Source organism: Homarus americanus, unplaced genomic scaffold, assembly GCF_018991925.1.
Source record: "Homarus americanus isolate GMGI-L3 unplaced genomic scaffold, GMGI_Hamer_2.0 scaffold30108, whole genome shotgun sequence".
Classification (NCBI taxonomy): Eukaryota; Metazoa; Arthropoda; class Malacostraca; order Decapoda; family Nephropidae; genus Homarus; species Homarus americanus.
In genome coordinates this window covers 1,290,486-1,314,501 of record NW_024748109.1, presented here as the reverse complement: position 1 = coordinate 1,314,501, position 24,016 = coordinate 1,290,486, and the positions used below count along the sequence as shown (strand labels likewise).

Here is a 24,016-nt window from a genome sequence, read left to right as displayed (position 1 = left end):
TTATATATAATGTAAAATAAAAAGTATAGATGCAATAATATAGTAATGTTGACCAAGTGGACATAATGGCACCAGGAACACGAGGGCGAGGTAGCGTGTTGAGGCAGCCCTTACTGTTCCTTCTTGACCTATTGTATTAGACGTCACTTTTATTTTAATTGGTAAGTACTTTGCTAGTTTTATGGATTGTGTGTAGTAGCTAATACTTTGTGTGTGGAGTGCCACGAGGTACACTGGGCCAGGAATAGTACATATGGGATGTGTAAGGTCACTCGGGTTGATCCTGGAATAACTAAGACCAATATTGAGATGGATAATAAAGTTATGAGGAGTATTTAGATAACCATTATAAACAAGCCATACACTTTAACTGGTCAAGGTCAATTTATACGGTAGTAGAGGACAGATTCAGGTTTTTTTGTATCAATAACCAGACAAAACTAAGACGGTTTTATTCTGTGACACGATGTATTTTACTGATAACCAAGATACCAGTAATACTGATTTCCTTCATTTTTTCCACATGTTCTTTGGATGGTAGTAAGTAATAAAAATGATATGACAGGCACAGAACCTAATAAAACCTGGGTTAATATTGATGATATATCCATCGCCTAATAATTTGTTTTGATGAATCTTTTTCTTACAATACTTTGATTGTTGAGTTTGGATATGATATTCATTTCTCGGGCAAATGCTTCATTTAGTATATATATATATATTAGGCCCCTAGGCTCCCATTAGCAGCACTAGTACTTCACTCAGTCACTTAGTGTATGGGGTGTCAAGATTCATTTTAACGTCCCCGCCAGCTTCTATAGAAAGAGTTACAGGTAATATTTTGTTATTTGGATTTAGATATAGGTTAAGTTACCTTTCAACTTTCTTAGTCATTATTTGGGAGGTAATGTTGAAAGATAACACTTCAGCTGCTTGTTTGGGTAATACAGTATACGAGACGTTTCCGTCAGCGGTTCAGTAATTATGGGGGTTGTTTTTAGACACAGTTTGGTATGCTGATTATTTTCAGTTCCATTCATTTTCTTGTGTAAATGCTTAGTTTTCTAGATACTATAGGTGAATTGAGACAGTAATACTTACAGTCCCGTCATCAGCTGTGATGTGGCAGATATAAACAATGACAGTCAATCACATTCAAGTATTTCAAAGGATGAGCAGCACAACAATCCCAGTGATCTTTTATATCCAATCACATTTGATAAGAGTTTGGTCCTTCATATTAAGTTAAATCTCATAATTTGTAAGGGTTAGAGCCTCTTATTATTTTGAATTATGGGGCTTTACTGTAGTATAAACTGAAAAAAGCTACATGTGAGTGAGTAAGTCATTTTCTTAATTTTTTCTCAATCTGCACTTTGAACTAATCTTACATAAAACTGAATAAAATAAGACTAGTTTCCATAATAAGTTTGTACATACAGACAATACAGAAATTAACAAAATAAAGAAATATGGTAAGTAAGTGCTTCCTGCTAATGTTATTGCTGATCGTGCTTGCACATCAGTGTTTGCTGTGTCTCCCACCCTCCTTACTCCTCACTTGTCATCCTCCGCTCATGGTGCAACCTCTCGCGAGCCCAAACCCCACCGAATTCACCAGGGCCAAACTAAGTTTGGTTATGGACTCATATTTGGTTCCCACTCTTCTGGCGGGTTGACAGGTGAATCACTCTACCGAAGTTATGGGTTAAATAGTAGCTGACCAGACCTAAGTGACTCCCCATATGCATTTATAGTGTAATCATTATATATATAATATATATATATATATATATATATATAATTTTCCTCCATTTTAACCGTGCAAAAATCATATCATGTCACTTGTGTTGCCATTATGTATCAAGATTGTCACATGGATAATAATGGTTGCCCCTCATGTAACGAGGATGTCCAGCCCAAGGGCCACCTAGGCAAGAATTTGTTTAAGGTGAAGAAGCTGTTGCCAACACAACAACCACACCCTAAGTTAACGAGCTGCATGACCCAGTGTCAAGGAATAGTCCCAGAAGACCGGACAACTCATCAACTGCACTGGCTAACCATTACCCCGGAACACGATCCGCAAATCAATTAACATCCGGTTTCCCAATTACTGCTGGGTAGACAGAGGCAAATGGCGTAAAGAAACTTGCCCATAGTTTCACCTTGCGCGCAGATCGAACCCGGGTCCGCACGCTTGCAAGGTGACCATGTTGACCATTACACCACAGTACTGTATGGAAAGAACCTACTTTCTATTAGTTAATAATGTATTAATATTACAACTACTATTATTATTATCTGTTCTCATGTAAATTTTTTTATTGTTTTGTTACAGGTTCAGCCTCACAACAGATACAAGATGTCACACTATAACTTTAAAAAGATCACCACCGTCCCATCGGCAAAGGTATGTTACAGTTTGATTTGTAGATCATTTATTCCTATACACTATAGTTACCCGCCAACTGATATCACCTTTACTGAAATTTGAATTTAAGGACAAATTAGGAAAAGGTTAGTTTACACCATGTTTTGTTTTGCCCTTGTCTGGTGAATACAGTACTCTACTGTATAAGAAAAGTGTCACGTGTTAGGCTACCATTGATGTTTGACGGAACACATAAACTACTGGTTTAATAAAGCCATATTTCTGATAGAACCAACATTGCACCTCTTGCTGGATATATCAGACATACTCCAAAATATCAGATGATAAGTTTTAAGCCAACTGATTGATGCTGGACCTTCACTGGATGTGCAGTATTTATCAGTGCAATATGTCATGTTTCACACTAACTGAAGCATTTGGTTTCAATTTTTTTCTGTACTGTGTAGTGCAGGAGGAAACTTGAGTATCCAGAGAAAACAGGCAATGTTTGGTAGGGTCACACTTCTCATGCAGGTTACCGGCTTACCGCTGTACCACCTAACCTAACAACCACTTCTTCCCTCAAGGCCACAGTGACCATGCGATCTTGGTGATTCACTAACAGGTCATACGGGCCTTGACTGGAAGCTTAGCTCAGTAAGGTACCACCACAGAGAGTTTTGGTGCATTTGTTTTGATTCTTCGCTAGACCAATCACTGTGTCCGGAAAAAATCACTGAAGGAATATTAACCAATCACAAATTAGCCATGCTAGCAGATGACGCACAAACAGTCACACGTGAAAAGAACAATGGATTGACAGGTTTAATTGTTTTCAATTGTAGTTTATTATTTATCATTAGAGATTGTTTATCTAATGTTTTATTATTAATAGTGTATATTTTTATTATTGAAGAGGGTGAAGTATATACAGTATGTCTTCCCTGTTAATGATACAATAAATTATTAATACATCGGTTAATGGTTGTGTTAGGCCGTGTGGTGGTGCCTTTATTTAAATAATGTATGTGTAGTCTATGGCACCAAATACATTAGGATATCCTTTTATTCTGTGACATTTCCACTTCGTTTCTGGAACTGAATTCACTCCTTGGCAATTTTTATTTCTACTCTTGCTTATCTGTAGAGAGCAATATTGTCACTTTATTATAATTCTAGACTTAGTTCATTGGCTTCAGGCAGTAACATCACCAACTGCATTCTAGAAACTACCACTTGTGAAAAACCTCAAGTTATGAACATAGACATATGCATTGGGACCCCCTAGTTGGCTAATAAGCAGCAGTGTGTTATGAGTCACCAGAAGGAGGAATATCAAAATAAAGCCTCCATATCTTTCAACATCCTGTGTCCTCTCAGAAAACTTGAGGCATGAGAGAAGTCATCTACATTTTACTGAGATTTGCCATTTACCAGAAAATTTTAAGACTTGAGTAAGGAAGACCATAGGGAAAGGTTGAGACACTTTTTCTTGAAAGTAACTTATGGGGAACTTAGTTATGAAGCCTACAATTGGGAAAGTGAAATTTGCAAGAATTAATATCAATACCCGTACTGTACGATGGTTGTGTTTTCACCCGTACTTTTCTTTCTTGGTAATTATTTTATAGTTCAGTACTGTACAGTAATTATCAATGCAGGTACAATCATTTGCCACTTCATTAAACCATTTGTAACCATCACTTTGTCCTTGCATCCAACCTTCTGATTTAATATATGAACCTGTATTATGACTTGATCATAACAACATTTTATCATATGCTGTATTGTAATTGCCATTTATATTTTCAGGACTTTGTGGACATCATACTGTCCAAGACACAGCGCAAGACCCCGACAGTTGTCCACAAACAGTTCAAGATATCACGTATACGTCGTTTCTACATGACCAAAGTCAAATATACACAGCAGAATTTCCATGATAAGTTAACTGCCATTATCACGGAGTTTCCAAAATTAGAGGTAAGACTTGTTTGCATTTCATTGATTTACCAATTATTATATGGTTGAGAAATGTTAGTCAATGAATTATCTGGAGTCTGCTGTTAGGTTAGTGTCGATCACATTTTACCACCTGATGCCTGTTCAGGCCGACTAATGTATAACACCTGAGAGTTTGGACTCGGGGAATCCAAAGATTAACCAACTTACACTTTCCCCCAGCTTTTTTTTTTTTTTTTCTCTCTCTCTCTTAAGGATTAGGTTTCCAACCTTCCCTCCTTCCCAGAGTAATTGCATGCTTAGAAATGTGTTGCAATTAATATACAGATAAGAAATATTACTTGATCTTTTGTTTCTTGGAACTTGTATAAGAAAACCTTGTAGTGGACCCTTGTCAAAAATGTGGTTTCATTAATTGCAGGTTAATAAAGACTACGTACAGGAATCTCAAAAAGAATATAAGTAATAGAAAGTCCTCAATATATGGCACCCCTGTACTGTACAGTATATGGAATTTCACACTTAAGGAAATTTTGTTTAGTGCTCGGGTTCATTATGCAGCCAAAAGTTCCGCAGTTACAGAACTTTTAGGGGAAAGGGTAACTGTATCAGATGCCCTGCAAGTAAAAAAAAAACTCAAATTTTATTCAAATTAAATTCCACAGCAAATAAACAAAGAAACACCCTAAGTCAAAATTACCATCAGTACCACCATTACTCTATCACTGCATGACGTCTACCCGTGAGTTTGTTTACAAGAATGAAAGTTGTGTGAACTGTACTTACTGTGTCTGAAGCCCTTAAAGTGGTAATAAAACATTAGATTATTTACTGATATTAACTTGACCATTTGTGTGGTAGATTTAGGAGGGTAAATATTTTTATTGTTGATGTTATAGTGTTTCTACTAACCTTGTTATGCACTTACAGACTTTAGTTGTTGCAAGTGTAGTAACAACAATTGGTTTTCTTTAATCAGTCCAGGTAAGCAGTGTTTACCCCCACCCACTTTTTTTCCCAGACTTTTGCATTTTGTGGATTGGGACCTGCTCTAATAAGTCTGGAGTTTCAATAGTTTTAGGAACACATTGCGATAACCGAGGTATTCCTGTACCTGGCAGTATTAATGTTCACTGCTGCACTTTGTTGATTTAATTTTCTGTGATGTTATAAGTGTTTAAATTACTTGACAAGAGGTGAAGCAATTATAGGATTTGTATTTTGTGTGAATTAGTCATTCATAATGTAAAGTTCTCATTTTTCAGGACCTGCATCCTTTTTATGCAGACTTGTTGAATACCCTGTACAACAAAGACCACTACAAGCTTGCACTGGGTCAGATAAATATGGCGAGACATCTTATAGACAAAGTTGCAAGTGACTACAATAAGCTGCTCAAGTATGGTGACTCACTGTACAGATGTAAGCAGTTAAAGAAGAGCGCCTTGGGACGTATGGCAACTATCATGAAGAAACAAGGACCTCCTCTAAAGTATCTTGAGGATGTTAGGCAGCACATTTCAAGGCTTCCTTCTATTGATCCCATTACACGATCACTGCTGTTGTGTGGCTGTCCCAATGCTGGTAAGAAATTATGCCCATGGGGTTCAATTCTTAATTATATGATGTTGGTGGACCATAAAAGTAGTTGTCTGGAATTGTTAAACCATCAGTAGTAATATTTATGCTCTGTATACAGTAAGCCCTCAGTAACTCGGCACATATGGGGCTCTGGCCTTGCCAACGTATCCCAAATTCTGACTTATTGAGGCATTTCCCCCCCTCTTACAAAAATACAACACTTAAAAATTATTGACCCATATATGTGTATACATGTAATAACTAAATGTAAAAAAGTAACACTTAGCAACACTGCAGGTGAAGAATGAAGCATCATATTAGGTGACATAGATGCATGGTAGGTGACACAGAGGCATGGTGGGTGATGCAGGTGGCCAGATATGCCAAAATTTTCCCAGATAATTTTACATATCAGCATTTCCCGAGTTACACCAATACATTCCGAGACCTTATCCATGCCGAGTATATGAAATCTGAGTTATCGAGGGTTTACTGTACTGTTTTCAGGTATGTTAGCATCTTGTTAAGGCTTGGAAAATTATTGATGGTATTGTGCTGTCAGCACTATTGGTTACATAGTTAAAATTATAATAAATTCTAAAATTTTGGTAGATATTGGCTAGACTGATTAAAGGTCACAAGAAATGGAGTGGAGTTCACATTAACAAACTGAAGGACTAAGATTTTTATTGGTGGCAGGGGGTACTGTACTGTGCTGCATATGAAATGAATGATCAAAATATATGAATTAGTACCCTAGTGGGCCCACAAAAGGAAACTGCTTGGGTAAATTTGTTATAATTGAATGAAAACTGTTACAAATTTCCAGATATTTTGCCCTTGTGGAAAATGTATGAATTAGTGAGGTTATACATTAGTGTATAATTTGTTAATATCTTAATTTAAGATATTTCCTATACTGGAATTTTTTTCCAAATTACTTGTAGGTTGAAAATAATTGGTAGACACAAAAGACAGTGAGGTACTGTCTTTTATTTGTTTATTTTCCAGAATTCCTAATTATTTTTTAAATTGTGCATCCTACCTAGATGATCTCTTCTTACTGATCAAGAAATGTTGCTCTTATCTTATTAATTGTGCAGTGGCCCTCAATCCTGACTCATTATAAAAAAGATTATCTGGGTCAATTCCTTTTTGGGGATGATGGTTGTAATAGGAAAATGTGGCGAATTGTTTGATTTCTACCAAAAGTCCTTGTTAAACTCAGCTTGGGTTGTCAACTCACGACTTGATGGGCACAGTACAAGTCACAATTTTGGAAGTGAGGTTGTAAATATTGCTGTCGTGCACATACTGTATGTTACTTCTTCCGTTTGTATCCCAAGTCCATATATCACACTTATATAATAATGTCAGCTCAACATACATCCAATACATTTTTGTCTTTGCATCCATTTACATTCTCTCTCTCTATCTCCATATTTTTTCAGTGGTTTCATTCGTTACTCATCATTCCATCAGCAGAGTTACCTCCTCCCAAATATTTAATTATTCTACTTTTTTTCTTTTCTATTTTTTACAGGAAAATCATCATTTATTAATCTTATAACCCACGCTGATGTAGAGGTCCAACCTTATGCCTTCACTACCAAATCACTATACGTGGGCCACACAGACTATGAGTACCTCAGATGGCAGGTTCGTGGTGTATAATTTCAAGTTTTCTTTGTTGTAAATGTACATTGTATAGTTATAGGCATATCAATTTGATCACTTTCTTTGTTATAGATGTTTTGTATATCATTATTGGTACTGTATATTAATTTGAATCAAGCATTGTACAGCAGCTAATGAGAAGAGCCTCATTATTGCTACATTTTCTTTATTAAATCTGCCACAGTGTATCCATATTTTTAAGTCACAATTTCTTTAAACCATGTGTCGTGTTTACAGAATGTGGTTTTTAAATACTGCTACAGAATATATTAGTTATCTATAATCTGTATCCCAGATTCATTTTCTATTTTGGATAATTTTAATATCACTGGATTGTAAAAGGATAGGATATTCCTTTTAAGATCATAGTAAGAGTACAGAGTTATGTGTCTACCCAAAATTTTGAGTTGAAAAAAAGCAACAGTACATGTATAGCATAACATACTCTTATCCAAACATATGTGCGAGGGTTATGTTCTTGGAAATCGTCAAGAATCGTGAATTCACTTAAACTGGTTTTAATACCTTATTTCAAAACTAGGGTATGGTACCATGACTACCAAGATTATCATTTCAGTCATAATATTTTGGGTTAGAAATGATAAATGTTTCAGAGATGGTGTTGATGTTTATATGAAGTGAGTTTTTGTAATACAAGTTTATAAATTATAACAAAAATACAGGGCCCCCCAAATTCGCGGGGGTTAGGTTCTCAAAATGGCCACGAATCGTCAAATCCGCGAATAACATTTCCTGACCGGTGGGGGGTACATTTTTACTTGTGTACAAAGAAATGTATATTCCCTTTGTGTTTGCCCTTAAGACAATTATTTCTTTTCCCTGTATTGTATTTATATACTATGTATGTGTGTGTGTCTACACACATACACACACATATTTACAATACAGGTAAAGGAAATTAGTCTAGAAGAAATGGCTCCCTGTCCCAGCCGCAAAAATGCCGGCAACTTTAAAACTACCCACAGACATTCTTGGGTACATCCAGGGTGTCATCCATGAATAATAGAGGCCAGCTAAATAAAAATCCGCGAACTTGTGGGCCCCCTGTAATTGTTTTCTCCACATTCAAGTCCGAGTATGTAAATAATACGTAATTTACATAACTCGTATTATTATAGTCTACTCTACTAAAACCGCTTTCTCTAATACAGAATAAAGGAGTAAAAGTTGCATTATTGTAATATGGCTGAGAAATAAAGAAAATACAAAATAAAACTATAAAATAATAAAAAGTGAAGAGACAAGGTGTGGAGGCATTGAACTGTACTGTGTGATTTCACGACATACACACACTTCTCAGAGTTAGTTGTGTGGCATCACCCATGTGATGGTTTGAGTGTGGATGGAGCTATATTTTGTACATAAAATATGTGCTGTTCTATTTTATAATAGGCTATGTATCAATTTTATTGTTTATCATAGCAATTTTTTTATCAAAACAGTTATAGCGCTACTGGTAATAGACATGCGAATGAATGACTTCAGTTGCATTTAGATTGTTGAACTAAATTTAAATTTTTTCTGAACAGGACCAAAGGGAACAAAGTTCAGATACCTAGGTGATTCAAAATAGTTGGAATTTGGATAAGAGGAATTGCACTGTAAATTAAATAAAGTATGATATTGGATTTACTATAAAAGTGGAGACATTCTGCATACAGTGGTCTAGCATGACTGGGGGAGGTTGTTGGGTGTTGCTGGGTCAGTACGATGGGAACCAAATTTTACGAGGGGCTGCTGAATATTATTTCTGGTGCCCTAGATACTCCGTGGTGCAATGAACAGCACCTTATACCCAAAATACTGGGTGGGGTGAGGGAGGGAGGACGTTGCGGTACACGAGAGAACTGACTAACCTTGGAGCGTGTGTGGTAGATGCACATCTGCCAATGGTTGGTCAAAAAATTCCAACAGCCTCATGGATAGCTGAATTTCGATGGCGAATCTTGAATAATGGGGTCGCCAATAATTTTTTTTTTTAGTAAGTGAATTCATAAATATGGAGTTTGCAAATACGGGAGGATAAGTATATAGCTCACAGGTGGGGAATGGTTGGAAATATCCCTGTTCAGCCTGGGAATTACCATTGCTTTTGGTGCTGATTTTAAATAATTTGTTTCAGAACTTAGCCAGTTTTTGGAGCATTCAGGATGCCAGATAATGGTCCCCTACCTGCATATGTTTCAAATTAGAGGATAATTATAGCATAATATTTCTGATAGTAATTTTTGTATATATTGTGTTTGGCAAAACTTTGGAATTTGTTAAATAAACAAGTTTCGTTACACCAGTTGCTAAAGATGTTGCGCTGATTCCATGGTTTATGAGTGTGCAATACAAAGAGGCTCCTTCATACAGCACTTGTAAAACAGTATAAAGAATAATAATAAAGCAGGTATACTTTTAAGATTTCTTCAGTGTTTTTACTTTATTTATTCCAGGTGATTGATACCCCTGGAATATTGGACCGTTCATTTGACGAGATGAACACCATTGAGTTACAGGCCATTACAGCATTAGCTCACATCCGTGCAGCTGTCATCTTCTTTTTAGACATTTCTGAAACATGTGATGTACAGATAGAGCAACAGATGAAAATATTTGAGAGCATAAAACCACTGTTTGCAAATAAGGTAAATTAAAAACTAATACTTTTATTTTTAAGCTATTCTATCTAAAGCACAGTTAGCTGTCCCTCTTAACTATGAGTACTTTTCGTGCAAACACTTTGTTATACAGCTGCCTCTACTGCACCCATGTATTTTACAGACAGGACAGAGTAACCCAAATTATAGATGGGATAATAACCAATTGGATATATTTTGTTGGGAAACAAATATATTGAATATTGAACATTGTCAGTCAAGTTTTTTAGAATTGATCCAGATTTCTATTGATGATTGATGAAATTTATCACATTAATACCTTAATTTGCTGGTTAGTTATTGGTAAAATAATATAAATGTGTAAATTATTCTAATTCAGTAAAAAAAATTCATTGTTTTTGTTTGGCACCTTTTACCCAAATTTTCACTTTCAAAGGAGAGTAATCATCTATACTGGCACTGGATTTACTGATGATTATTTTTTGCAATCTTCAAATGAAATAAAAGATAAATTCTATCAATAATTGTGTTATATTTTCCATTGTTTCAGCCTTTGTTAGTGGCCTGCAACAAGGTAGATGTCATGAACCTGGAGGAACTAGGGGAAAAGTACCCAGAGAAGCGAGAACTAATTGCTTCTCTAGAGCGTGAGGGTATTCCTGTCTTGGAAATGTCTACTCTCACACAGCAGGGGGTTATGGAAGTTAAGAAGGAGGTGAGCATGGCTTTGATACCAACAAAAATTATTATATTTTTAAGTTTTGAAAATGTGCTGTGCTTATAGTTTAATGAACATTGTCAGTTTTTGGTGGTAAGTCTCATTGAATAATTATTGAAGTTGGGGAAGAAATTTAGTTACCTTATTTGTCTAATGGCCCCTCAAACTAGAGGTGGCCATACTGAGGGAAGAAGGCCAGTGGCTTGATTAGGGTCTTTCCATTGATCTTGATATTCTTGTCAAGGGCTGTTTTGAAGCCCAGTGCTGTACTGTTGTCACTTCCACGGCTGGTAGACTGTTCCATAGGCTTATCACCTTCTGTGTAAAGAAGATTTTCTTTTTATTTGATTTGTCCTTCAGGGCATCTTCACGAGCTAGAGGTTTTGTTCCCTCCCCTGTTGGTGGCAAGTGACATCCTTTTCAAGATTTTGAATATCTCTAGTATCTGCACTATTGTATCTTTGTTGAAGAGTTGTTAGTCCTAAGGCTCTCACAGTTGAGATGATAAATTCAGGAATCATCTTAGTTTTACACCAATTTTTAAGGGTATTAAGTCCTGATGATTATTTTCAATAATACTTACCTGATTATGAGGAGGAAAAAAGTTGAATATTTTTGTTAGTGGTACACGGAATGTTCTCGTCCAGCTTGTCTTTAGTATGTATTTAGAACAGTTATAAGTGGTAGGAATATTAGTGTATTTAAACACTAATTTCTACCAGGGCACTAGGATATACATTCTGATAACCATTACTGCAAGCTAAAGGCCCTTCCCTCCTTCATCATTATCCCCCGCCCCCCCTCTCTCACCATTTGTGTGTGTAAGACTGGTTTTCTGAAAAGTGACAATCCTACCCAAGCAGCATACTTCATACTCCATTTTGAATCCAGAACTGACATGTCATTCATAGCTTTTTATTTTTCTCGGAAACAGCCATTGAGAACAAAGCTCAAGTCGGACTTCCTTGACTTTCAGCAAAAGGCAGAGAGTCGAGGCCCCATTTGTTAGAGACATAATGAGGGTAGTCTCTAAGCATTAACCACTGTGTTATTGTACAGTAGGATCTTTAGCTTATACTTTTAATTGAGTTATATTAAATATTACATTTTATTCCAATCCTTCCCAAGTTCAAGGTAGGCTAGGCTAGCCTTAGCCATGTGTATGTGACCAACCTCTTGCACGTATATACCTCAGTCTACATTAATTGTGGTCTTTTAGTGGTTGAAATCTACCTCTCATAACCACCTCATCCAGTAGGATAGACCCAGTCAGAGAGAACTGGAAACAGAATAGGACAGAAGAATATACAGTACAGCTGGACCTCATGGAGGACATTTCTTTTTGGGAACAGATCTTCAGGTTAAAATTACAAGTCAATTTTACTGGAAGAAGAGGCATACTTAACCCAATTAATGTTTACATGTGGCAGGATCTAGCTCTGGTAGTTGACTGTAGACAGAAACCCATTATGTGTCAGAAGTGCCACACTGAAGGTACAATTCAGACCAGTCGCATTAAGTGGGTTAAATAATGTATGCAATAAATATTTATGAGGATTTTAAAATAGATTATGATACAGAAATTAGTTTATTAAAAGATGAAATAGTTTGTACTTGGGCATTAAATTGAATGTGTGTTTGCCTCAGTTTGGGAGAGTTGAGTTGATCACAACACAGTGTACAGAGATATCTCCATTAGCCGGAGCAATTGGTGCGGAGTGCTTCCGGGAATGAAAGATTTCCGGGTAACTAGACGACTCTCTCCAAGCCGGAAAAAAATCCCCCATCCCTAGAATTTTCCAGGTATTGGGAAAATTTTCTCTGAATTTTCCAGAAAATGTGTCCCTCGGAAAATTTTTCCCAAAGTTGGAATTTCTGGAAAATTACGGCTTTGGGAAAGATTTTCCGAGAAACTTTCAGTTCCTGCTATCAGAGAGTTCTGGGTTTGAGGGATTCCGGCTAATGGAGATATTACAATTAGTTTGAATTGCCTTTTATGATGAGGTTTTGTTTGTGAGTATGTATAAGAAGTTATACTGTATTCTCCAAGGAGAATTTCCATGTGGCATGTTATATCTAAGGGTATTTGAGTTACCTTTCTATTTGGCAAAGAAAGGTACAGTATGAAGGAAACACTAATGAATTACCAGACACATTATGTAAGTGGTATTAAATAATTTTATCCCATTCAAAAATGAAATTCAGCAATGTTTTTAGTTGTACTGTACATATAAGATTATTTTTTATCTCTTGTTCAATATTCAGAGAGTATAGGGCTTTCTGATTTATGAATTAAAAAATAAATAAAAATGAAGATTGTATTTTTGATAACTTGTAATTTGTATTTCAGGCTTGTGATCGATTGTTAGCAAAGCGGGTGGATGCAAAGATGCGCACAAGGAAGGCAGATTCTATACTGAACCGTGTTCATGTAGCTATGCCTTCACAGAGAGATCAGAAAGAAAGAAAACCTTTCATTCCTGGTGAGTTGGATTTGTCATTGCAAGAAGTTTGAAAATGCAGGAAGGACTGTATTTGTGTTATTATTTGTGATGGAGTCTTGAGAATCTCGTCTTCTTAGTTAAAATAAGTCTGGTAAAAGTAGAATGTACAGTATTATCTCTATATACCGAACCCCTCCTCAGATTTCAGTAGCACCTTCTCATTCTGAACGAATTCGCTATAAACTGAATCCCTCAAATACTTCAAATATTACAATATAATACTGGTATATCCCGTAAATCAATGTCCCATTAATTGCCATTTGGTATAGCTGATGATTACTTTTTGGGGGAAATACTCAAGTTGTTTTTTTTTACTACCCCATTGATCCAACAATTGGGGGAGGAGCATCAGAGCTGTTTTGTATTTGGTGGGAAGAGCCGTGATGCAAATTCTTGCCTCGAGGGGGTTCTGCTCGCTGCCTCCGACTCATTTTTGCCTCTCTGTACAGTACGTGTTTACACTTACCCTGTTTTTTCGTTGTTTCCGACATCGTGTGTTATGAAATCATGCCGAAATGCTCCAGCAATAGTTCCTCTTGTGCTGCCCCTAAGACATCACATAAGACCGAGTCTTACTGTCAAGTTTGATGTGATAAGGCATAATAAGAGCAGTGATAGACCAATCAAAATGTTCCTCCAGCCTCGGGGAGAAATGCCGACTCAACGTTTCAACGCAAATAAATGTCTCAATTTATGCTCACATTCCTTATTTAATGCCTATTATGATTGCTTCATATGTCTTTATTTCCTTGCTTGACAGTGTGCATGGCAGAGATATATCAAGGGTAGATGGGAGTTTTTGAGGGTGGCCGGTCCCCAGCCTCCCAAATTTGTTATGTGCTTATGGGAATAATGAAAGTGAAAAATACATCATCTGGTAAAGGTGGTGGGCAGCTATCAAACAGGGAGGTACTACCACCTAGGAAGATATTGGAAGCATAATGTGTTGTCTTATGTGCTGGGGTGGGTTGTCCCTGAAGAAAAATAAATAAATTTCAAGTTTAACTTTATGGAACCGTATTGGCGGATGTTCGTAAGTTGGATGTACTTAACTCAGGGACCTCCAGTATTGGCCTCTGCTAGGAAGACTACCCTCAGAATAAGTGAGGGCAACATATATTGTGTACAGTTACAGTACTTCTCCTTTTTCTTCGGTACATTCATGCTTTTCCCATATTTTCACACCTAATATGTTACAGGTCCACCACCGATTTTCCTGCACCCTTGGTTTCAAGGCCTTGCCAGATTATCCGTTTTGCCGGGCCAACCGAGGTCCGGTAATAATAATTCCACAATACACCTCTGACCCACTAATGATACACCTCCTGTGTCTCTAAAGCACCATGGACTGCTATAAACATATATTAAACAAATAATAAATGTGAAAAAAAAACATAATTTTGAGCAGCATTACTGTACACACTTTTTTCTCAAATGTACTACAGGTACACTAGACTAAAAATTTTATCTCGTGCAATCTATATGATGTTTATACTCAAATTAATCACTATCTAGTCAGCTAGTTATTATAAGATATAAGCTTTAAACCTTAAACTACCTTCACCCTGGCTGGGAGGGAAGTTAAGTGCCCTCTCATAATTTTGTCTGGACTAAAGGAGGTGCCGGACCATCAGTTTCCGGATAATCGGTGTTGTACCTGTAGAACAAGCATAACAAGTTTATTTTTGTAAATGGTGATGTGTTTACCAAGAAACTCATAGGAAGTGTTCCAAGTATGTAAAGGCCACTGACCAAAATGTGTATGGAAAATTTAGCAGGAGCCATATTGATGTAAAAGCAGAATGAGTATGGATTTGTCATCCTTCTTTGTAGCAATAGGATGCTTTTACAATATACAGTATTGAAGATTACAGAATCAGGTATTCATTTATCAGAAATTAAGTCGTACTGTACTGGTACCCCAAACTGTCACTTTTGATAAAACTTATCCTCTCAACACTTAATGATTGCAACTCCATTTATTTTTCATCATCAACAGAAACTGTCCAGAAAGCTGATAAAGAGAAGATGGAAGTTTCCGAGCCCAAAAAGAAACTAGAACGAGATCTAGAGGAGGAGTTGATGGATGACTACAGTCTTGACCTCAACAAAAACAAGGACCTGGAGAATGAGGAGTGGAAATATGACAAGATTCCACAGTTTTGGGAAGGATACAATGTGGCTGATTTTGTTGATCCTGATATCATGACAGTAAGGAAATTTGCATTTGTAAATTGGTGGCTATATTTTTATGTCTTCCTGGTATGGCTGAAAGGACTGATTATTTTATCCTATTCTGTGTGTCATTCATCATCACTCAGTTTTTAACCCTTAACTTGCAACTATAGGAAAATCTTCTCTGTTGTATGCTGGGGTAAAGTGTTCAGTGAGTGTAAGGGGGCCAAGTAAGTATGGGGTAGGAAGAAACATGGGGAAGGGGGGCAGACTGCTGCTAATGACAATGAACATGTGACATCCATGATGACTGCCAGGTAACTGAGAGCCCTATGAAGGCATGAGAAGTCTACTGGGACATGTGACAACTTTCAAACGAGCATGAAAATCCTATCGTTTAATGCATGTCACGTCACAGTTTAAGGGTTAAAAAAATGTGTAAAAATGTATCTTTAAAATTTTTCCTTGGGAGGGGGTATTATTTTCTTTTACTGTGGATTTTGCGATGTGATGGTTTTATGGCTGTTCCTGGTTGAATAATTCTACTGAGCTCAGCTATAAGTTGAATGTTTGAAGGTTCTGCATATTGTTGTGGTTTATTTGTCATTAAAGGGAGAGTGTACATGAGTTGTTAGTATTAGTAAAGTATACTAATGTTTTGTTACAAAGGAGTTCTATTATATTGAGTTTTTGTACGTCATTACTAATTGGTTATTCTCAACAGAAATTAAATCAACTATTAGCAGAGGAAGAGGCTCGTGAAAAGAATGGTTTCTATGATACAAATATCGAGGAGGAAGATGAGACCATGAAGGAAATTCGTAAACTTGCCAAAAGGATTCGCGAAAAGAAAATAATCAATGCAATAAATGCCAGACTTGATAAGCCTAAAGGTAAAGCTGTAATATCACGTGCCACAAGGAAGCGTGAGCGTGAGAGATCTGTATCTCGTCTGAGGTCAGAGTTTGAAGAATTGGGAGTGGATATGAGTGACGTGAATGACTGTCACTTTACACGCACTAGAAGTACATCAAGGTCACGTCCTCCACTCAAGAAGGCTCGCACGGACTCAGAAGGCCGAGTGCGATCAAGTTCTAAAACTCCTCGTGATCAGAGTGGAGTGAGGGATGTCAAGGTACTGTAATTAACTTTGTAGTGTGTGTTTGTGCTGATAATGGGTTATAAATTTATGCATCTTGCACTTCTTGAATCTTTACTTCTCACAAATTTTGTAATTTGCTGGTTTATATTTTCTTTCATTTTATATGCTTATTTCTTTAACTTTCAATTTTAGCAATACTGTTCTTTTGATTTTGCATGTCATTTGTCCTATTTTTAACTCACACAGTAAAATCCCATTAATGCAGGCTCCACATATCTAAATTGCCACAACAACCAGCATTTTCTAGCTCACGATTTTTATAATTGATATAACAAGAACACTACTTAATATCATTATGGCTGGGGATGGTGTGGTAGTAATTCTAATGGGATGGACGAGGCATGAGGGAGAGGGGGGCACATATTGCCAAATCTGTTTATAGGGGGTCCTCATTATCGGAGGCTATTAGGGACTGGAAATTTGCCATTTAAAGAGGGGAATTTCTGGCCTTTAAGAAATGAGGGAAATAAGATTTGATGGTGACCAAAGATACAAAATTATTCTGAAATGTATTAAATTACCCAACACAACCCCACTTCTACAGGTCTGATCCCTGAACCTCCCTTACGCTTGGGTCTTGCACGAGCATCTCTTGCTACCTCAGCGTGTTTATCACTTGTCTGTGCTCATTTGAAAAACAAAAATAAAATCATTACAATACTCTAATATGGCTTAGAAATAAATAAAATATAATATGAAACTAAAATAAGGACAAATGAAGAGCATGGGTGTGTATGTGTAGGAAATAAACATTTGCATTTAGGCAGAAAGTTGTAACTGTGCCCAGTTGCACTCTCCCACTTACTATGTGATGTCACGGCATATACACAGAGTCGCAGCCACACAGGAGATGAGCAACTGAGATCCCCCATGCCATTCGCCCCTCCCCTGCCCCAGATCTGTGTGCTAACTCGCTTGAACTTTTTTTTTTTTTTACCTTGGAGTAGCCGACCCGGGCACAAGTGTCACCGACTTGGGACAAAAACAGTAAATTAAATTAAACCATAAATAAAATAAATGCGGAAATTTAAAAATAAAACTCACTGAGATTGCGAAACGATATACAGTACATTCAGAACAGTATGTTTTTCTTAAGTTGTTTTTTATTTGTTTTTTACATTTTGAATGAACAATTGTGTGTGCTTGTAACAGACTCTGAAAAAATATATATATGCTGTACACTACCCGAAATTATGTGTTGAAAATAATCATAACTTAGGTCACAGCTCGCATGAACAAATTTTTATTCTTTGCTTTGAACCATATGATAATTATTTCTTGTACGTACTCCCCAAGTTACAAGTTGAAAAATAACCATAACAAAGTTCACAGCCCAGCCTCACCCGCTCTGAGTGCTATTAGGTGCTGAGTTAGCAACGCAGTTACGGTCCATTGCCTCACGAACCCACACATTTTTTTTTATTTTGTAGTTTTTTATTATATTTTCTTAATTTCAAAGCCACGTTAGAGTATTGTAATGATTATTCCACAACTTTTATAGTTTCATTGCATGTAACAATGGCAATATGCTTCCTCCACGGATATTATTCCTCGTAATCATCATATATGTGGGGTCATTTTACGTACTGTTCGGTAATAATTTGGCCTTGTAAATGCAAAACCACAGATATCAATGACTCCAATAACAAGGACCCCCTGTACAACAAAATAATTTCACTCACTATGATTTAAATACCATGAATGTAAAAGATAGATTAAATAGAGAATAATTTTGAAGATAGCATTAAAAAGCAAAATTTTAAAGATGTTGACAAAGGAAAAAATCTCGTGTGCTGGCAGTCGTCGTGACTTATATTGACAGGCCTGTTGTTCTCTCTTTATCTGAAGTTTATACATATAAAACATGTAACATGCAATGCAAGACAATGTCAGAAACGTGTATAGGAAGTCAAACTGATACCAGACAAAAAAGTCTGTTGAGGATCTGTAAATGTTAGATTACAGGTAATTATCAGTAAGATAATAATTTGGTATGTTTTGTAGGGACAGGTCAATCGCTAACCCCACTTTCATTCACAGAATTTTACAACTGTTTGTAGTAAACACAACAAAAACTGCTAGGTGTTGGTATCAGCACATGAGGGAAGAGAATGTCCTAAGATTATTGAGTGGGACTTTATATTATTTTGAGTAGAGAGTAAAGAAAACAGAATTCCAAAGAGTCAGAGGGTTGACTAAAAATGAATGGGAAATTATTCTACTGTATTAGGCAATTTCTATGAATCACCAGCAACGTTTTTGTTGTGGACCAAATCCATGCACAAAGAAAGAGAGTAAAACTATAATTGTATGGCCATAATTTGCTTAAACTAAGAACAATTGACTTACAACATTAAAAGCTCGAGTAATAAAAATTCATATATTTGAGAGTAGAAAATATCCATAAGCATATTTCTAAGTATTTTGAGGTATTTACCAGTACAATATAATGATCACATGGAACTGTTGGGTTTGAGCAGAATGTGTATTTTTTTTTACAACAATTTGCTGGGCCATGGACTGGCAAATCATATAATTGGGATTTTAGGCTCAATCCTTCATTTGTATATAAAAAAAATCATATCTCGGCTGTTTTCATACTTTAAAACTGCATTAGTGTACTGTATGATGTTTGGATAAAAATTAAATACTAAACTTATTCCATTGCTATTTAAAACTTTAACATTTAGATATATGAATTAATATAAGTAATATCCTTCCACAGATGGCTAAGAAATTGAAGAAGATTGGGCGCAAGGCACAGTTAGTCATAAACAAAGATGGTCGCAAGGGTGAGGCTGATCGTCACGTCTATAATCTTAAACCCAAGCATCTCTTCGCTGGAAAGCAAAGTTCTGGCACAGCAAATAGAAGATAATCTCTCAGATGAAATTGGAGTGGCAGATTGTTGGAGGCAAGTTGTTTTACTATTATTATTATTATATACTATATGTAGTTATTGTATTATGTATTGAGATTTACCTACTAACTAAAATGATGTATTTATCATTCATGAAATTGTGCTGATTTGGAATAAATAACATTATTCTACAAATTATTTATTTGGTATACAGAATATTCTAGGTTGGAGTTATAATAATATGAACTCAAGATTGCTATATTACAGTATAAGTACACAATATACTGTACTGAACTCTTCAATGTCAATAAAATATGTACAGATATATGAATTTTTAATCCCATTGTTTAAAAAATTCTTGCACACTCAACAAACTTATTAAACCTTTTATTGTACAGTAGTGTTATGTTACAAGAGTGTCCATAAAAAACAAAACATATCTTGATCCCGGTTACCTTTTCAAGTGACTTAACACAATCATTATGGTAAATAAAGCACATGCAAACTTTTATTTATTTTGTAATACAGTACAGTATTTTGTCAAGTTTCCCTTTAATGTTATCACCAGTTAAGTCTAATTGATATGGATTCAGCAAGTTCAGTATTTGGAAGTAATATCAACCCATGTCCATTGTCTGAATCTACTTGATCTCCTGCAGGCAAGCCACTGATGATATGGTGTGTTGACAGTTCATTTAACAAGTCCTCCTTGTTACGCCCACAGAATGAGCCTCAATTTCTCTTTCAGAGTGAAAACTTGATATGCATTTAAAATTATATGAGGAGCCTTCAGTTATACTCTCAGGTACCCTACGGTATCAATTTTACCCGTTTTATCCATGCTACCTGTGTTCCTGTTTGTGTTTGCAATAATCTCTTAAGTTCATCCTCACTTTGCAAATCCTTAATCACTTCTGAGGGTAAAGATGTTGATGTCGGGCTTACCTATACTGTGCAGGGTACGAACAGTGCTCTCACTTAAACCAAGCACACAGCCAACCTCCGACACACGCTCTCCTCTCTGAAGGCGAGTGATTACATTTAATTTCACGTCCATTGTGATTGTTTTTCATGGCTTTTTAGCTTTAGGTGCCCCAGAGGAGGCAGATGGACATTTTCCAGACATGCTCAATGGGGAAAACAGCGTTTAACACTAAAAAGGTACGTGATAAAAACACAATGCAAATGAGAGCACAGAGAAAAAGTAGTGCTGGTGTGAACTGAGAAAGCGATTCGTGGGAAGCTTGCTGGACATCGTCACAGTTGTACAGAATACTTCATTATCATTAGTAGTAATAATCTTTATTATTACATTATAATTATTATTATTATTAAAATCGTTGATGTTAATATGACTGCGACTTTATAGTAATAACTTGCAAGCACCTTACCAGGCTTCACACACGACTCCACTGCCAGGCGAATACCCGCGGCAAATTTAAACTATCTTGACCGTGTTATTTAAAAAAAATAGGTGCGCGTAAATTAGCTTTTGGTATTAATTGAACAATCGCGTTATTCCAAAAATGCTCAAATCAAACTACCTATCTATGCAAGTACAATACTGTATATAATGTTCAAACACCATATTGTATTTAGCTTAATTTTTCTCATGAAATTAAACTTCTAGCAAAGGCAAAATAAACAAACATAAAATTCAACAATTTATTCTATGTACAAAATTTTTATGTACTTATATGTAGGAACCTGACATCCAGGAAAGGTCATTAACATACAAAAATATGAGGAGCATTAAAGGTAAAGGGTATCAGATGCATGTGGCCTTATCATCGTTGTGTTGTGAGGAGGTACTGGCCTAAAATGTAACATTACATTGAAGACCCAACATTCTACTTGGTACTGCACATGAAGGTCATACACACCAGAAACATTAACACAAACTTTCTATCAATTCTTCACTGCAAGAATGAAACCAGTTGAATAGTAGATAAACACCGACTCAGAAATCATTGGTCAAATACAATGTAAATCTTTTTACCATTTGTTTGTAAAATATATCAAAGCTCTAAATGTACTGCAGTTATTTACTACCAGGTTATGCTACCACTGCCAACACATACTATCATGGAGCTGCTGGCATATACCATATACCTTGACTGTTGGTAACACAAATGAAACATGAAGCAATTTATCTAATATTAATTACTAAGGAAAGACGAATGAATTATGTCAAGTATACTTTGACCGTTTCTTAGTCAATGTATACATTATTACACTGACTGTCTTATTCCTTCACTTGTATAATAAAAGTTGAATACCCAGCAACATTCACTTTAACTCCTCTCGTCTTTTAGGAAAGGACTGTGCTGTACCACCCTACTCAGCAATGGGACTTCACAAGTTAAAAAGTTAATCTTCTACTGCAAGAATATGATGATCATAAATTTATGAACACTAAAATTTGAATACTGTATAACTATTTTATTCAGCAAGGAAAGACCTAAAAGAGATATCTAAAGCACAATTACAAACATTTAATATCCCACTTATTGTTAAAGCACAGTACTGTACATGAATGTTACACAACGTTATGTTCTTTTGTGTCATCCTCAAAATCCTCGTGTAATTGTGCTGACTTTGCTCAGATACCTGTATCTTAGCTAAGATAATCAGTTAAACCTATTTTGTCATTAAGACCAAAACTTAAAAAAAAAAGCTAACAGAACCCAATAAAAAATAGGGTGAGCTAAAGAAAAAATTAATTTTCTTTTAACTGTTTTCCTGTTTTTGCCTTCAAGTGCTGTAGCTAGGAATTGCGTGAGTTATTTTTAAAACTGTAAATTAGTATTGTAAAAAAAAACCGCTTACAAAGAAATAGGATGAAAATATTCATCCAACCTTGGGTTTAGAGTTGTAATACTGCACAAGAACACAATGTACCAAAATATCCCTAATAAATCTAATTCCTTTGTATTGGTGGATTATAATGGCAAGGCTTAATTTCCTAACATACAGTACATCAGCTTCATAACTCACAAGTCATATTTAATACAAAAAACTTTAATTTTTAACCCAGATATCAAGTTGTAATACTGTAGAGGGATGATCTGGAAACCCTTGCATATGTTATTTTAAGTGTATTTGCCAGGGACACTTACATCAGCAAGAGAATATATACTGTATATATAAACCACCATGAATTATGTGTCACATAACCCTCCTCCATATCAAGAGCAATATACAGGGTGTCCTCTCATAATGCCAGGATTGTATTACTTTTAAAATGTGACCGAGTGAAATGACAAAAGTGGATCAATTGGTCCCATCAGAATTAATGGAAATACTGGAGTTAGGTTCCAGGAAAATTTCATGCCAAACAAAAGTTTTTCTGTACATTCTACACATTTTCTGTTGTAAATAAGTTTAAATAAAATTTTTTTGACTAATGAATGATAGGAATGTAAAGTTTGGTTGAGGTGAGTATGGGGTTTGTACTACTGTATGTGGAGTTAGATTGATGAAAAGGTTAAAGCAACATTACCACGATTAGATCTCTCAGTGGTGGGGGTAAGACCTTAAACACCATCAAATGTCCAACACACACACACACTCGCCATTAAGATTTGTAATTTAGTACCCAACCCAATGGATGTCTTTGTCTTCTCTGGAGTAGACACAACACTTACTTTCTGGACACTTTTCACTCATCCTGGGACAGTTCATAGTAAGTGTGGGGAAATGATAAAGGGAACTCTGTATATCGAAAATTTGTAGAACACAAACAAAAGCTGTTGGACATACTGTAAACAAAACTATAGAGGCGGGAAGCTCAATTATCTTCCACACTACCATGTGGATTAAAGACATTGTAACAGAATATTACCTAACTTTAAACTGAAAATGGGACCTAATTATTCAGTAATGCCATAATGAAATGACACTAATCAAAGCAACATTATACAAGAACACTGTACAGTACTTGACATTTTAAAGTGATTATCAAACTAGTCACAGTGATAACAGGCAAGTATATTACTGTGCTGCTCTAACACCAAAACAATAAAGATGTTAGCTAATACCTTCTGTTGTTAATAATTATTCTGTAACCTGTTCAACAATAATCTTGGCTCCTATAACATTCTTTACAGCATAAAATAAACTGATAACAAAGTGGCAGAGGTTCAGTGAATTGTTACAAGTCTGGCTATAAGCCTTAAATTCATGTAAATACTGTATACATGACAGCACAAGAGATGGTATTGGTGGAGTGTACACCAACAGAGCACATACTATAGTACAGTAGTCAGAAACATAATGTTGATAAAAAGTTTGTTTTTATCTGGTTGTGTCAATATCAAAGAAACATTTGAATCTGTAAACTATATCATAATTTTCTACACTTTATAATATACAGC

The 24,016-nt window shown here is 35.9% G+C and overlaps 1 protein-coding gene across 2 annotated transcripts; it reads left to right on the top strand.

The window, feature by feature from the left end:
* The first annotated feature begins 52 nt into the window (after positions 1–52).
* Positions 53–23,679, top strand: LOC121880174 (GTP-binding protein 4-like). 2 transcript variants are annotated; one of them, XM_042387298.1, is made up of 12 exons: positions 53–161; positions 2,342–2,413; positions 4,187–4,357; positions 5,602–5,920; positions 7,461–7,576; positions 10,057–10,248; positions 10,772–10,936; positions 13,290–13,422; positions 15,443–15,654; positions 16,343–16,753; positions 19,506–19,694; positions 21,956–23,679. In XM_042387298.1, the coding sequence occupies exons 2-11, from the start codon at positions 2,366–2,368 to the stop codon at positions 19,656–19,658; spliced, it is 1,920 nt and encodes a 639-aa protein (XP_042243232.1). In that variant the 5' UTR covers positions 53–161; positions 2,342–2,365; the 3' UTR covers positions 19,659–19,694; positions 21,956–23,679. The 2 variants fall into 2 exon arrangements, with proteins under 2 accessions (XP_042243232.1, XP_042243231.1); XM_042387297.1 differs by having other exon boundaries at positions 19,506–23,679.
* The last annotated feature ends 337 nt before the right edge of the window (positions 23,680–24,016 follow it).

Coding starts and splice junctions, on each gene's coding strand:
- LOC121880174 (XM_042387298.1), top strand. CDS start 2,366: ATGTCACACTATAACTTTAAAAAGATCACCACCGTCCCATCGGCAAAG. Junction 13,423..15,442: donor AAGAAAACCTTTCATTCCTG/GTGAGTTGGATT, acceptor CATCATCAACAG/AAACTGTCCAGAAAGCTGAT. Junction 16,754..19,505: donor GTGGAGTGAGGGATGTCAAG/GTACTGTAATTA, acceptor ATCCTTCCACAG/ATGGCTAAGAAATTGAAGAA.